The following is a 17766-nucleotide window of genomic DNA, read 5'->3' as shown; positions in this document are numbered from 1 at the left end:
AACCTGTACATCCCTGGACACTAAGGGACAATTTAACACGGCCAATTCACCTAACCTGCACATCCCTGGACACTAAGGGACAATTTATCACGGCCAATCCACCCAACCTGTACATCCCTGGACACTAAGGGACAATTTAACACGGCCAATCCACCTAACCTGCACATCCCTGGACACTAAGGGACAATTTATCACGGTCAATCCACCTAACCTGTACATCCCTGGACACTAAGGGACAATTTATCACGGTCAATCCACCTAACCTGTACACCCCTGGACACTAAGGGACAATTTATCACGGCCAATCCACCTAACCTGCACATTCCTGGACACTAAGGGACAATTTATCACAGTCAATCCACCTAACCTGTACATCCCTGGACACTAAGGGACAATTTATCACGGCCTATCCACCTAACCTGCACATCCCTGAACACTAAGGGACAATTTATCACGGTCAATCCACCTAACCTGCACATCCCTGGACACTAAGGGACAATTTAACACAGACAATCCACCTAAACTGCACATCCCTGGACACTAAGGGACAATTTATCACAGCCAATCCACCTAACCTGTACATCCCTGGACACTAAGGGACAATTTAACACGGCCAATCCACCTAACCTGTACATCCCTGGACACTAAGGGACAATTTATCACGGCCAATCCACCTAACCTGCACATCCCTGGACACTAAGGGACAATTTATCACGGCCAATCCACCTAACCTGCACATCCCTGGACACTAAGGGACAATTTATCACGGCCAATCCACCTAACCTGTACATCCCTGGACACTGAGGGACAATGTAACACGGTCAATCCACCTAACCTGTACATCCCTGGACACTAAGGGACAATTTATCACGGTCAATCCACCTAACCTGTACATCCCTGGACACTGAGGGACAATGTAACACGGTCAATCCACCTAACCTGTACATCCCTGGACACTAAGGGACAATTTAACACGGTCAATCCACCTAACCTGCACATCCCTGGACACTAAGGGACAATTTATCACGGCCAATCCACCTAACCTGTACATCCCTGGACACTGAGGGACAATTTAACACGGCCAATCCACCTAACCGGCACATCCCTGGACACTAAGGGACAATTTAACACGGTCAATCCACCTAACCTGTACATCCCTGGACACTAAGGGACAATTTATCACGGCCAATCCACCTAACCTGTACATCCCTGGACACTAAGGGACAATTTAACACGGCCAATCCACCTAACCTGTACATCCCTGGACACTAAGGGACAATTTAACATGGCCAATCCACCTAACATGTACATCCCTGGGCACTAAGGGACAATTTATCACGGTCAATCCACCTAACCTGTACACCGCTGGACACTAAGGGACAATTTAACACGGCCAATCCACCTAACATGTACATCCCTGGACACTAAGGGACAGTTTAACACGGCCAATCCACCTAACCTGTACATCACTGGACACTAAGGGACAATTTAACACGGTCAATCCACCTAACCTGTACATCCCTGGACACTAAGGGACAATTTATCACGGCCAATCCACCTAACCTGTACATCCCTGGACACTAAGGGACAATTTAACACGGCCAATCCACCTAACCTGTACATCCCTGGACACTAAGGGACAATTTAACATGGCCAATCCACCTAACATGTACATCCCTGGGCACTAAGGGACAATTTATCACGGTCAATCCACCTAACCTGTACATCCCTGGACACTAAGGGACAATTTAACACGGCCAATCCACCTAACCTGCACATCCCTGGACACTAAGGGACAGTTTAACACGGCCAATCCACCTAACCTGCACATCACTGGACACTAAGGGACAATTTAACACGGTCAATCCACCTAACCTGTACATCCCTGGACACTAAGGGACAATTGATCACGGCCAATCCACCTAACCTGTACATCCCTGCACACTAAGGGACAATTTATCACAGTCAATCCACCTAACCTGTACATCCCTGGACACTAAGGGACAATTTAACACGGCCAATCCACCTAACCTGTACATCCCTGGACACTAAGGGACAATTTATCACGGTCAATCCACCTAACCTGTACACCGCTGGACACTAAGGGACAATTTAACACGGCCAATCCACCTAACATGTACATCCCTGGACACTAAGGGACAGTTTAACACGGCCAATCCACCTAACCTGCACATCCCTGGACACTAAGGGACAATTTAACACGGTCAATCCACCTAAACTGTACATCCCTGGACACTAAGGGACAATTTAACACGGCCAATCCACCTAACATGTACATCCCTGGACACTAAGGGACAGTTTAACACGGCCAATCCACCTAACCTGCACATCACTGGACACTAAGGGACAATTTAACACGGTCAATCCACCTAACCTGTACATCCCTGGACACTAAGGGACAATTGATCACGGCCAATCCACCTAACCTGTACATCCCTGGACACTAAGGGACAATTTATCACAGTCAATCCACCTAACCTGTACATCCCTGGACACTAAGGGACAATTTAACACGGCCAATCCACCTAACCTGTACATCCCTGGACACTAAGGGACAATTTAACACGGCCAATCCACCTAACCTGCACATCCCTGGACACTAAGGGACAATTTAACACGGTCAATCCACCTAACCTGTACATCCCTGGACACTAAGGGACAATTTAACACGGCCAATCCACCTAACCTGTACATCCCTGGACACTAAGAGACAATTTAACACGGCCAATCCACCTAACCTGTACATCCCTGGACACTAAGGGACAATTTATCACGGCCAATCCACCTAACCTGTACATCCCTGGACACTACGGGACAATTTAACACGGCCAATCCACCTAACCTGTACATCCCTTGACACTAAGGGACAATTTAACACGGCCAATCCACCTAACCTGTACATCCCTGGACACTAAGGGACAATTTATAACGGCCAATCCACCTAACCTGCACATCCCTGGACACTAAGAGACAATTTAACACGGTCAATCCACCTAACCTGTACATCCCTGGACACTAAGGGACAATTTAACACGGCCAATCCACCTAACCTGTACATCCCTGGACACTAAGGGACAATTTAACACGGTCAATCCACCTAACCTGTACATCCCGGGACACTAAGGGACAATTTAACACGGCCAATCCACCTAACCTGCACATCCCTGGACACTAAGGGACAATTTATCACGGCCAATCCACCTAACCTGCACATCCCTGGACACTAAGGGACAATTTATCACGGTCAATCCACCTAACCTGTACACCGCTGGACACTTAGGGACAATTTAACACGGCCAATCCACCTAACCTGCACATCCCTGGACACTAAGGGACAGTTTAACACGGCCAATCCACCTAACCTGTACATCACTGGACACTAAGGGACAATTTATCACGGCCAATCCACCTAACCTGTACATCCCTGGACACTAAGGGACAATTTATCACAGTCAATCCACCTAACCTGTACATCCCTGGACACTAAGGGACAATTTAACACGGCCAATCCACCTAACCTGTACATCCTTGGACACTAAGGGACAATTTAACACGGCCAATCCACCTAACCTGCACATCCCTGGACACTAAGGGACAATTTAACACGGTCAATCCACCTAACCTGTACATCCCTGGACACTAAGGGACAATTTAACACGGCCAATCCACCTAACCTGTACATCCCTGGACACTAAGGGACAATTTAACACGGCCAATCCACCTAACCTGCACATCCCTGGACACTAAGGGACAATTTAACACGGTCAATCCACCTAACCTGTACATCCCTGGACACTAAGGGACAATTTATCACGGCCAATCCACCTAACCTGTACATCCCTGGACACTAAGGGACAATTTAACATGGCCAATCCACCTAACATGTACATCCCTGGACACTAAGGGACAATTTATCACGGTCAATCCACCTAACCTGTACACCGCTGGACACTAAGGGACAATTTAACTCGGCCAATCCACCTAACATGTACATCCCTGGACACTAAGGGACAGTTTAACACGGCCAATCCACCTAACCTGTACATCACTGGACACTAAGGGACAATTTATCACGGCCAATCCACCTAACCTGTACATCCCTGGACACTAAGGGACAATTTAACACGGCCAATCCACCTAACCTGTACATCCCTGGACACTAAGGGACAATTTAACACGGCCAATCCACCTAACCTGTACATCCCTGGACACTAAGGGACAATTTAACACGTCCAATCCACCTAACCTGTACATCCCTGGACACTAAGGGACAATTTATCACGGCCAATCCACCTAACCTGTACATCCCTGGACACTACGGGACAATTTAACACGGCCAATCCACCTAACCTGTACATCCCTTGACACTAAGGGACAATTTAACACGGCCAATCCACCTAACCTGCACATCCCTGGACACTAAGGGACAATTTAACACGGTCAATCCACCTAACCTGTACATCCCTGGACACTAAGGGACAATTTAACACGGCCAATCCACCTAACCTGTACATCCCTGGACACTAAGGGACAATTTAACACGGCCAATCCACCTAACCTGTACATACCTGGACACTAAGAGACAATTTAACACGGCCAATCCACCTAACCTGTACATCCCTGGACACTAAGGGACAATTTATCATGGCCAATCCACCTAACCTGTACATCCCTGGACACTACGGGACAATTTAACATGGCCAATCCACCTAACCTGTACATCCCTTGACACTAAGGGACAATTTAACACGGCCAATCCACCTAACCTGCACATCCCTGGACACTAAGGGACAATTTAACACGGCCAATCCACCTAACCTGTACATCCCTGGACACTAAGGGACAATTTAACACGGTCAATCCACCTAACCTGTACATCCCTGGACACTAAGGGACAATTTAACACGGCCAATCCACCTGACCTGCACATCCCTGGACACTAAGGGACAATTTATCACGGCCAATCCACCTAACCTGCACATCCCTGGACACTAAGGGACAATTTATCACGGCCAATCCACCTAACCTGCACATCCCTGGACACTAAGGGACAATTTATCACGGCCAATCCACCTAACCTGTACATCCCTGGACACTAAGGGACAATTTATCACGGCCAATCCACCTAACCTGCGCATCCCTGGACACTAAGGGACAATTTATCACGGCCAATCCACCTAACCTGTACACCCCTGGACACTAAGGGACAATTTAACACGGCCAATCCACCTCACCTGTACATCCCTGGACACTAAGGGACAATTTAACACGGCCAATCCACCTAACCTGTACATCCCTGGACACTAAGGGACAATTTAACACGGCCAATCCACCTAACCTGCACATCCCTGGACACTAAGGGACAATTTATCACGGCCAATCCACCTAACCTGTACATCCCTGGACACTAAGGGACAATTTATCACGGCCAATCCACCTAACCTGCGCATCCCTGGACACTAAGGGACAATTTATCACGGCCAATCCACCTAACCTGTACACCCCTGGACACTAAGGGACAATTTAACACGGCCAATCCACCTCACCTGTACATCCCTGGACACTAAGGGACAATTTAACACGGCCAATCCACCTAACCTGCACATCCCTGGACACTAAGGGACAATTTAACACGGCCAATCCACCTAACCTGTACATCGCTGGACACTAAGGGACAATTTAACACGGCCAATCCACCTAACCTGTACATCCCTGGACACTAAGGGGACAATTTATCACGGCCAATCCACCTAACCTGCACATCCCTGGACACTAAGGGACAATTTAACACGGCCAATCCACCTAACCTGTACATACCTGGACACGAAGGGACAATTTAACACGGCCAATCCACCTCACCTGTACATCCCTGGACACTGAGGGACAATTTATCACGGTCAATCAACCTAACCTGTACATCCCTGGACACTAAGGGACAATTTATCACGACCAATCCACCTAACCTGTACATCCCTGGACACTAAGGGACAATTTATCACGGTCAATCCACCTAACCTGTACATCCCTGGACACTAAGGGACAATTTATCACGACCAATCCACCTAACCTGTACATCCCTGGACACGAAGGGACAATACCCAACAATACCCAACCATACCCAACAATACCCAACCATACCCAACCAAACCAAACCATACGCAACCAAACCCAGCCATACCCGACCATACTCAACCAAACCCAGCCATCCCCAACCATATTCAACCATACCCAACCATACCCAACCATACCCAACCATACCCAACCATACCCAACCATACCCAACCAAACCCAACCATACCCAACCATACCCAACCATACCCAACCATACCCAACCAAACCCAGCCATACCTAACCATACCAAACCATACCAAACCATACCCAACCATACCCAACCATACCCAACCATACCCAAACATACCCAACCATACCCAACCATACCCAACCATACCCAACCATACCCAACCAAACCCAACCATACCCAACCATACCCAACCATACCCAACCATACCCAACCAAACCCTGCCATACCCAACCTTACCCAACCAAACCCAACCGTACCAAACCATACCCAACCCAACCCAGCCATTACCCAACCATACCAAACCATACCCAACCATACCAAACCATACCTAACCATACCCAACCAAACCCAGCCATACACAACCATACCCAACCATACTCAACCATACCCAACCATACCAAACCATACCCAACCATACCCAACCTTACCCAACCATACCAAACCATACCCAACCATACCCAACCTTACCCAACCATACCCAACCATACCCAACCAAACCCAACCATACCCAACCATACCAAACCATACCTAACCATACCCAACCATACCTAACCATACCCAACAATACCCAACCGTACCCAACCATACCCAACCATACCTAACCATACCCAACCATACCAAACCATACCCAACCATACCCAACTAAACCCAACCATACACAACCATACCCACCCAAACCAAACCGTACCAAACCATACCCAAACATACCCAACCATACCATCCATACCCAACCATACCCAACCATACCCAACCATACCCAAACATACCCAATCATACCCAACCATACCAAACCATACCCAACCAGACCAAACAGACCCAACCATACCCAACCATACCCAACCATACCCAACCATACCCAACCTTACCTAACCATACACAACCATACCAAACCATACCCAGCCATACCCAACCATACCCAACCATACCAAACCAATCCCAACCATACCCAACCATACCCAACCAATCCCAACCATACCTAACCATACCCAACCATACCAAACCATACCCAATCATACCCAACCAGACCCAAGTAACCCAACCATACACAACCATACCAAACCATACCCAACCAAACCAAACCGTACCAAACCATACCCAACCATACCCAACCATACCCAACCATACCTAACCATACCCAAACATACCCAACCATACCAAACCATACCAAACCAATCCCAACCATACCCAAACATACCCAACCAATCCCAACCATACCCAAACATACCCAATCATACCCAACCATACCAAACCATACCTAACCATACCCAAACATACCCAACCATACCAAACCATACCAAACCAATCCCAACCATACCCAACCATACCCAACCATACCCAACCATACCCAAACATACCCAATCATACCCAACCATACCAAACCATACCCAACCAGACCAAACAGACCCAACCATACCCAACCATACCCAACCATACCCAACCATACCCAACCTTACCTAACCATACACAACCATACCAAACCATACCCAGCCATACCCAACCATACCCAACCATACCAAACCAATCCCAACCATACCCAACCATACCCAACCAATCCCAACCATACCTAACCATACCCAACCATACCAAACCATACCCAATCATACCCAACCAGACCCAAGTAACCCAACCATACACAACCATACCAAACCATACCCAACCAAACCAAACCGTACCAAACCATACCCAACCATACCCAACCATACCCAACCATACCTAACCATACCCAAACATACCCAACCATACCAAACCATACCAAACCAATCCCAACCATACCCAAACTTACCCAACCAATCCCAACCATACCCAAACATACCCAACCATACCAAACCATACCCAACCATACCAAACCATACCCAGCCATACCCAACCATACCAAACCATACCCAACCAGACCCAACCAGACCCAACCATACCAAACCAAACCCAACCATACCCAACCATACCCAACCATATCCAACCATACCCAACCATACCCAACCATACCCAACCTTACCTAACCATACCCAACCATACCCAACCATACCCAACCATACCCAACCATACCCAACCTTACCTAACCATACCCAACCATACCAAACCATACCCAGCCATACCCAACCATACCCAACCATACCCAACCATACCAAACCAATCCCAACCATACCCAACCATACCCAACCAATCCCAACCATACCAAACCATACACAACCAAACCCAGCCATACCAAACCGTACCAAACCATACCCACCCATACCCAACCATACCAAACCAATCCCAACCATACACAACCATACACAACCAAACCCAGCCATACCAAACCATACCAAACCATACCCAACCATACCCAACTATACCAAACCAGACCCAACCATACCCAACCAAACCCAGCCACACCCAACCTGACCCAACCATACCCAACCAAACCCAACCAAACCAAACCATACCCAACCAAACCCAGCCATACCTAACCATACCAAACCATACCCAACCATACCCAACCGTACCAAGCCATACTCAACCATACCCAACCATATCCAACCAATCCCAACCATACCCAACCAAACCCAACCATACCCAACCAAACCCAACCATACCCAACCATACCCAACCATACCCAACCATACCAAACCATACACAACCAAACCCAGCCATACCAAACCGTACCAAACCATACCCACCCATACCCAACCATACCAAACCAATCCCAACCATACACAACCATACACAACCAAATCCTGCCATACCCAACCATATCAAACCATACCCAACCATACCCAACCATACCCAACCATAACCAACCATACCCAACCAAACCCAGCCACACCCAACCTGACCCAACCATACCCAACCATACCCAACCATACCAAACCATACCCAACCGTACCCAACCATACCCAACCATACCAAACCAATCCCAACCATACCCAACCATACCCAACCAATCCCAACCATACCAAACCATACCCAACCATACCAAACCATACCAAACCATACCCAACCATACCCAACCAAACCCAGTCATACCAAACCGTACCAAACCATACCCACCCATACCCAACCATACCAAACCAAACCCAACCATACCCAACCATACCCAACCATATCAAACCATACCCAACCATACCCAACCATACCCAACCATAGCCAACCGTACCAAACAATACCCAACCAAACCAAACAATACCCAACCAAACCAAACAATACCCAACCAAACCCAGCCATACCCGACCAAACTCAACACACTTCTGGCGTGATCTTTCTCTCCACATTCCCTTTCATCTCTCTCCCCGTTCTCCTCCCTTTCCTCATTCCTTCCCACTCTCTCTCTCTCTCTGATGTCCGCTCCTCCCACCCCTCACCCTTCCGGTCTGCCTCCCCCCCCTGTCTCACCAATATCACAGTCGATGGCTTCTTCCTGAGCCTTGCTCCATCCCGGACAACATTCATACACAGTCCGATACACCGTCCGATACACTTCCCGGCTCGACAGCCTGTAGGTGGTCCTGAGGAAGAGAGATCAGCGGGAAATCAGAATGTGGTCATGGAGGGGGAGGCGGGAGGGCGAGAGAGAGGAAGAGAGTTCCTCCCCAACCCCCCTCCCAATCCCCCCTCTCCCCATCCCCATCCGCCTCCCCAACCCCCCTCCCCAGTCCCCCCTCCCAATCCCCCCTCTCCCCATCCCCATCCACCTCCCCAACCCCCCTCCCCAATCCCCCCTCCCAATCCCCCCTCTCCGCCATCCACATCCCCCTCCCCAAACCCCCTCCCCAGTCCCCCCTCCCAATCCCCCCTCTCCGCCATCCACATCCCCCTCCCCAACCCCCCTCCCCAGTCCCCCCTCCCAATCCCCCCTCTCCCCATCCCCATCCACCTCCCCAACCCCCCTCCCCAATCCCCCCTCCCAATCCCCCCTCTCCCCATCCGCCTCCCCAACCCCCCTCCCCAGTCCCCCCTCCCAATCCCCCCTCTCCTCATCCCCATCCACCTCCCCAACCCCCCTCCCCAATCCCCCCTCCCAATCCCCCCTCTCCGCCATCCACATCCCCCTCCCCAACCCCCCTCCCCAGTCCCCCTCCCAATTCCCCCCTCTCCCCATCCCCATCCACCTCCCCAACCCCCCTCCCCAATCCCCCTTCCCAATCCCCCCTCTCCGCCATCCACATCCCCCTCCCCAACCCCCCTCCCCAATCCCCCTCCCAATCCCCCTCTCCGCCATCCACATCCCCCTCCCCAACCCCCCTCCCCAATCCCCCCTCCCAATCCCCCCTCTCCCCCATCCACATCCCCCTCCCCAACCCCCCTCCCCAATCCCCCCTCCCAATCCCCCTCTCCCCCATCCACATCCCCCTCCCCAACCCCCCTCTCCCCTGTCCCCATCCCCCTCCCTCACACCCCCCCTCCTCCCCACCCCCCCTCCCCTCACCCACTCTCCCCACCCCCCTCCCCTCACCCACTCTCCCCTCACCCACTCTCCCACATACACCCTTCCCCAACCCCTGTCCCCACCCCCTCCCCATCCCCCCTCCCCTCACCCACTCCCCCACATACACCCCTCCCCAATCCCCCCTCCCCAATCCCCCCTCTCCCCCCCATCCCCCTCCCCTCACCCACTCCCCCACATACGCCCCTCCCCAACCCCCCTCCCCAATCCCCCCTCCCCAATCCCCCCTCTCCCCCGTCCCCCTCCCCTCACCCACTCCCCCACACACACCCCTCCCCAACCCCTGTCCCCATCCCCCCTCCCCAATGCCCCCTCCCCAATCCCCCCTCTCCCCCATCCCCCCTCCCCAACCCCTGTCCCCATCCCCCCCCCCCATTCACTCTCCCCCCCGCCCCCCTCCCCCCCCTTCCTCCCCCCCACCCCCTTGCCCCACCTGAGCCGGCCAGTCAGCCGGGGAGTGGAGCTGCCCCTCTCACCTGTAAGTGCTGCACAGCCGATATCCCTGGCAGTGGGCCATGTAGGGTTTATACACGGGTTGGACGAAGGTCTCCGTGTGGAGCCCCGTCGCTGGGAGGGTCTGCGTGGAGCACACACCCCGGCCCCTGGGGAAAGACAGATTGCAGAGGTGAGGAACGGGTAGAGGGAGCAGGTGTGTGGGATCAGGTCCTGTGGGCAGAGGCCAATCAGGGCATGGGGTGGAGGTGCGGCTGGTGGGGTGGGGGGGAGGGGGTGTTGGCAGTCGAGGGAGGGGTGGGAATGGGGTAACGAAAACTCACGCGTTGAAGGCTCCCGATACTCACCCTCCTTGTGCCCGCTGGCCACCCACACTCAGAAAACTGCCAAGGACAAGTCCCTGTGCCACCCAGAGTGCCCACATTCTGCCGCCTGCTCCTTGCCACCCTCCTGCCCGGGAGCTGCCTGCCGCTTGTCCTCAGCTGCGTCGATCTGCGAGAGATTAAAAAAACAGGGTTTACGATGGTATTTCCCACTGGGGGCATTTACCAAGCGGAGCTGCCACCTCAGCCTCGCCATCCTGCCCCCATCCTGCCCCCATCCTGCCCCCATCCTGCCCCCATTCTGCCCCCATCCTGCCCCCATCCTGCCCCCATTCTGCCCCCATCCTGCCCCCATTCTGGCAACAGCCCCCAAGTGGATGTAAAACAGGAGAGTCACAGAGCTGTATATAAACCCTGAGTGTGCTGCCGTCAGCTCTGTTACTATGGGACAATGTGACAGCGTTACAGCATTACTACGTTCTTACGTTACAATGTTACTATCTCATGGTGTTACGGCGTTCCTTTGTTACCGTGTTCCTGTGCTAGCTGTTACTATGTTACGATGTTCCTATGTTTCAATGTTACTATGTTCCTATGTTACATTACGACTGTGTTACAATACGATGATGTTACAATGCAACTTTGTTATGATGTGACTATGTTACAATGCGACGATGTTTTGATGTGATTGTTACGGTATGACTATGTTGCGATGCGACTATGTCACGATGCAACTGTGTTACAATACAACTATGTTATGATGCAATGATGTTGCGATGCGACTATGTTATGATGCAACTACGTTATGATGCGACTATGTTATGATGTGACTATGTTACGATGCGACTATGTTACAATGCGACTGTTACGATGCGACTGTTACGATGCAACTGTGCTACAATACAACTATGTTATGATGCAACTATTTTACGATGCAACTATGTTACGATGAAACTATGTTACGATGAGACTGTTACGATGCAACTGTTACGGTGCAACTTTTACGATGCGACTGTGCTACAATACAACTACTTTATGATGCAACTATGTTATGATGCAATTATGTTATGATGTGACTATGCTACAATACAACTATGTTATGTTGCAATGATGTTACAATGCGACTATGTTACAATGCGACTATGTTACAATGCGACTATGTTACAATGTGACTATGTTACGATGCGACTATGTTATGATACAACTATGTTACGATGCAACTGTTATGATATGACTATGTTATGATGCATCTAATTTGCGATATGTCTATATTACAGTATGACTATGTTACGATGCGAATATGTTACAATGCGACTATATTACGATGCAATTGTGTTGCGGTACGGCAATGTTACGATACAACTATGTTACAAATCATATATGTTACAATGTGACTGTTATGGTATGACTATGTTAAGATGTGACTATTTGGTGTTTTGGTTATGTTACGATGTGACTATGTTACGGTATAATTATGTTACGATGTGACTATGTTACAGTATGACTATGTTATGATGTGGCTACGTTAAGGTATGACTATGTTACGATGCAAATATGTTACAATGCGACTATATTACGATGCAACTGTGTTGCGGTACGGCAATGTTACGATACAACTATGTTACAAATCATATATGTTACAATGTGACTGTTATGGTATGACTATGTTAAGATGTGACTATTTGGTGTTTTGGTTATGTTACGATGTGACTATGTTACGGTATAATTATGTTACGATGTGACTATGTTACAGTATGACTATGTTATGATGTGGCTACGTTAAGGTATGACTATGTTACGATGCAAATATGTTACAATGCGACTATATTACGATGCAACTGTGTTGCGGTACGGCAATGTTACGATACAACTATGTTACAAATCATATATGTTACAATGTGACTGTTATGGTATGACTATGTTAAGATGTGACTATTTGGTGTTTTGGTTATGTTACGATGTGACTATGTTACGGTATGATTATGTCACGATGTGACTATGTTACAGTATGACTATTTTATGATGTGGCTACGTTAAGGTATGACTATGTTACGATGTGACTATGTTACGATATGACTATATTATGATGTGGCTACGTTATGGTATGACTATGTTACGATGTGACTATGTTACGGTGTGACTATGTTACGGTATGAATATGTTATGATGTGGCTACGTTAAGGTATGACTATGTTACGATGTGACTATGTTATGGTATGACTATGTTACGATGTGACTATGTTATGGTATGACTATGTTACGATGTGACTATGTTATGGTATGACTATGTTACGATGTGACTATGTTGCGGTGTGACTATGTTACGATGTGACTATGTTGCGGTGTGACTATGTTACGATACGACTATGTTATGATGGTTCACCGTACAGAACTTGTGTATTGCCGAAAATAGAGAGCTTTGCAATCATTAGGGCAAATGATTCACAAAAATACCGGGTCGGATTCTCCGCTTCTGGTCGAAGTGCTAACGCAGACGGAGAATCCGTGGAGCTTCACGTCAGAAAAGCTGCCGCCGCACCCACACCGCTTCTGCTCGCGGTGAGGGGCTAGCACCGTGCGGAACACCATCGGGACCCACGGGAATCGGCCGGTCGGTGCTGGACACTCACAGGTCTGACAAGCTGCAGCCGCATTTAAACAATACCCCCCCCCACCCACCCCCCCAGAACCCCCCCCCCACACCACCACCCCCCCACCCCCCCCTCCCCCACTCGACCACCCCCCCACCCCCCCCCACCCCCTACCCCCCCCACCCCCCACCCCCCCACCCCCCACTCGACCACCCCCACACCCCCCCACCCCCTACCCCCCCTACACCACCACCCCCCCACCCCCCCCTCCCCCACTCGACCACCCCCCCACCCCCCCACCCCCTACCCCCCCCACACCACCACCCCCCCACACCCCCCCCACCCCCCCCACCCCCTACCCCCCCCACACCACCCCCCCCCCACACCACCACCCCCCCCCTCCCCCACTCGACCACCCCCCCCACCCCCCCCCACCCCCTACCCCCCCCACACCACCACCCCCCCACACCCCCACCCCCTACCCCCCCCCCCACACCACCCCCCCCCACACACACTGATCGGGGCCGGAAAGGTGGCTCTGGGGTTGCTGGACAGCGGATGGGTCGGCTGGGGGCAGAGGGCGCCCGGGGGAGTGCCCCGGGGGTGTCACCTGTACGGCCCGGGGCACCAGGTTTAAACTGGATGGTCAGCGGCCTGGCTGCCTTGCCGGCGGCGGTAATGGTGTTTCCGTGCCCGTTCCACCCCGACCCCACGGCCCACCTTCTGGCCGCCCCCCACTACTCCCCCCCAGCCCGCGGCACCGACTGTCGGGGAGGTGTGGCCGTGCTGGACACTGTCCGTGCGCCCGCTCTCTCTCTCAGCGGTCACTACGCCAGGTTCACGGCTGGTGGGAGCGCACGGAGACCGCGCTGACGGGAAGCCGGACCATCGGAGGCGGAGCATCGCGGGTGGGCCCACTGATGATATTTCGGCTCTGCGCAGCGTGCGTCGCCATGGCGCCGTTTTCGGGGAGGCGGAGCCTGGCAAATCGCCGGCAAACCGGCTTCTGACGGGATTTCGCCAACGGAGCGGTCACAGAGAGAACAACAATTTAAACAGCATGACGAGAGCGCTGATTGGTTGACAAGTAGGCACAGACTGGTCACGATGTGGCCATAGTGAACGTACCAGGAAGCGATTGGCCCCATGGCCTTGGGTCATTCTGAAGAAGGACGAGACCGGGACCTGCAGCCGGCACAGGACAGGTTAGTGTGTGTGTGAGTGTGTATGTGTGTGTGTGAGACTGTGTGTGTGAGACTGTGTGTGTGTGACTGTGTATGTGAGACTGTGTGTGTGACTGTGTGTGTGAGACTGTGTATGTGAGACTGTGTGTGTGTGTGTGTGTGTGAGACTGTGTGTGTGTGAGACTGTGTGTGAGACTGTGTGTGTGAGACTGTGTGTGTGACTGTGTGTGTGTGTGTGTGTGTGACTGTGTGTGTGAGACTGTGTGTGTGAGACTGTGTGTGTGTGAGACTGTGTGTGTGAGACTGTGTGTGAGACTGTGTGTGAGACTGTGTATGTGAGACTGTGTGTGTGTGTGTGTGTGAGAGACTGTGTGTGTGAGACTGTGTGTGAGACTGTGTATGTGAGACTGTGTGTGAGACTGTGTGTGAGACTGTGTATGTGAGACTGTGTGTGTGAGACTGTGTGTGTGAGACTGTGTGTGTGTGACTGTGTGTGAGACTGTGTATGTGAGACTGTGTATGTGAGACTGTGTGTGTGAGACTGTGTGTGAGACTGTGTATGTGAGACTGTATGTGTGTGACTGTGTGTGTGTGACTGTGTGTGAGACTGTGTGTGTGTGACTGTGTGTGAGAGATTGTGTGTGTGAGACTGTGTGTGTGTGACTGTGTGTGTGAGACTGTGTGTGAGACTCTGTGTGTGTGACTGTGTGTGAGAGAGTGTATGTGTGACTGTGTGTGTGTGACTGTGTGTGTGAGACTGTGTGTGTGTGACTGTGTGTGTGTGACTGTGTGTGTGAGACTGTGTGTGTGTGACTGTGTGTGTGTGACTGTGTGTGTGAGACTGTGTGTGAGACTGTGTGTGTGTGACTGTGTGTGAGAGAGTGTATGTGTGACTGTGTGTGTGTGACTGTGTGTGTGAGACTGTGTGTGTGTGACTGTGTGTGTGAGACTGTGTGTGTGTGACTGTGTGTGTGTGACTGTGTGTGTGAGACTGTGTGTATGTGATTGTGTGTGTGAGACTGTGTGTGTGTGACTGTGTGTGTGTGACTGTGTGTGAGAGAGTGTATGTGTGACTGTGTGTGTGAGACTGTGTGTGTGTGACTGTGTGTGTGAGACTGTGTGTGTGTGACTGTGTGTGTGTGTGACTGTGTGTGTGAGACTGTGTGTGTGTGACTGTGTGTGTGAGACTGTGTGTGTGTGACTGTGTGTGTGTGACTGTGTGTGTGAGACTGTGTGTGTGTGACTGTGTATGTGAGACTGTGTGTGTGACTGTGTATGTGAGACTGTGTGTGTGTGACTGTGTGTGTGTGACTGTGTGTGTGAGACTGTGTGTGTGTGACTGTGTGTGTGAGACTGTGTGTGTGTGACTGTGTATGTGAGACTGTGTGCGTGAGACTGTGTGTGTGTGACTGTGCGTGTGTGACTGTGTGTGTGAGACTGTGTGTGTGACTGTGTGTGTGAGACTCTGTGTGTGAGACTGTGTGTGTGAGACTGTGTGTGTGTGGCTGTGTGTGTGAGAGTGTGTGTGTGACTGTGTGTGTGAGACTGTGTGTGTGTGACTGTGTATGTGAGACTGTGTGTGTGAGACTGTGTGTGTGTGACTGTGTGTGTGAGACTGTGTGTGTGTGACTGTGTGTGTGAGACTGTGGTGTGAGACTGTGTGTGTGAGACTGTGTGTGTGAGACTGTGTGTGTGAGACTGTGTGTGTGAGACTGTGTGTGTGTGACTGTGTATGTGAGACTGTGTGTGTGAGACTGTGTGTGTGACTGTGTGTGTGTGACTGTGTGTGTGTGACTGTGTATGTGAGACTCTGTGTGTGTGACTGTGTGTGTGACTGTGTGTGTGAGACTGTGTGTGTGTGACTGTGTGTGTGAGACTGTGTGTGTGTGACTGTGTGTGTGACTGTGTGTGTGAGACTGTGTGTGTGAGACTGTGTGTGTGTGACTGTATGTGTGAGACTGTGTGTGTGTGACTGTGTGTGTGTGACTGTGTGTGAGAGAGTGTATGTGTGACTGTGTGTGTGTGACTGTGTGTGTGAGACTGTGTGTGTGTGACTGTGTGTGTGAGACTGTGTGTGTGTGACTGTGTGTGTGAGACTGTGTGTGTGTGACTGTGTGTGTGTGACTGTGTGTGTGTGACTGTGTGTGTGAGACTGTGTGTGTGTGACTGTGTGTGTGAGACTGTGTGTGTGTGACTGTGTGTGTGTGACTGTGTATGTGAGACTGTGTGCGTGAGACTGTGTGTGCGTGACTGTGCGTGTGTGACTGTGTGTGTGAGACTGTGTGTGTGAGACTGTGTGTGTGAGACTGTGTGTGTGTGACTGTGTGTGTGAGAGTGTGTGTGTGACTGTGTGTGTGAGACTGTGTGTGTGTGACTGTGTATGTGAGACTGTGTGTGTGAGACTGTGTGTGTGTAACTGTGTGTGTGAGACTGTGTGTGTGTGACTGTGTGTGTGAGACTGTGTGTGTGAGAC

At 50.8% G+C, this 17766-nt stretch overlaps 1 protein-coding gene across 2 annotated transcripts in view; it reads right to left on the bottom strand.

Annotated features, from left to right (window-relative positions):
• Positions 1 to 11685, bottom strand: part of egfl7 (EGF-like-domain, multiple 7) — a 47393-nt gene extending 35708 nt beyond the window's left edge. For both annotated transcript variants that reach the window (XM_072475811.1, XM_072475810.1), the window contains exons 1-3: positions 11543 to 11685; positions 11219 to 11344; positions 9692 to 9804 (exon numbers count right to left, since the gene is read on the bottom strand). In XM_072475811.1, the coding sequence (XP_072331912.1) occupies positions 9692 to 9804; positions 11219 to 11344; positions 11543 to 11619 (316 nt within the window). In that variant the 5' untranslated portion in view covers positions 11620 to 11685. The remainder of the gene's footprint in view (positions 1 to 9691; positions 9805 to 11218; positions 11345 to 11542) is intronic.
• Positions 11686 to 17766: the final 6081 nt, after the last annotated feature.

The sequence above is a fragment of the Scyliorhinus torazame genome, chromosome 14 (assembly GCF_047496885.1).
Source record: "Scyliorhinus torazame isolate Kashiwa2021f chromosome 14, sScyTor2.1, whole genome shotgun sequence".
Classification (NCBI taxonomy): Eukaryota; Metazoa; Chordata; class Chondrichthyes; order Carcharhiniformes; family Scyliorhinidae; genus Scyliorhinus; species Scyliorhinus torazame.
Note: the sequence above shows the minus strand (reverse complement) of the source record. Positions and strands in the feature narration are given on the sequence as shown.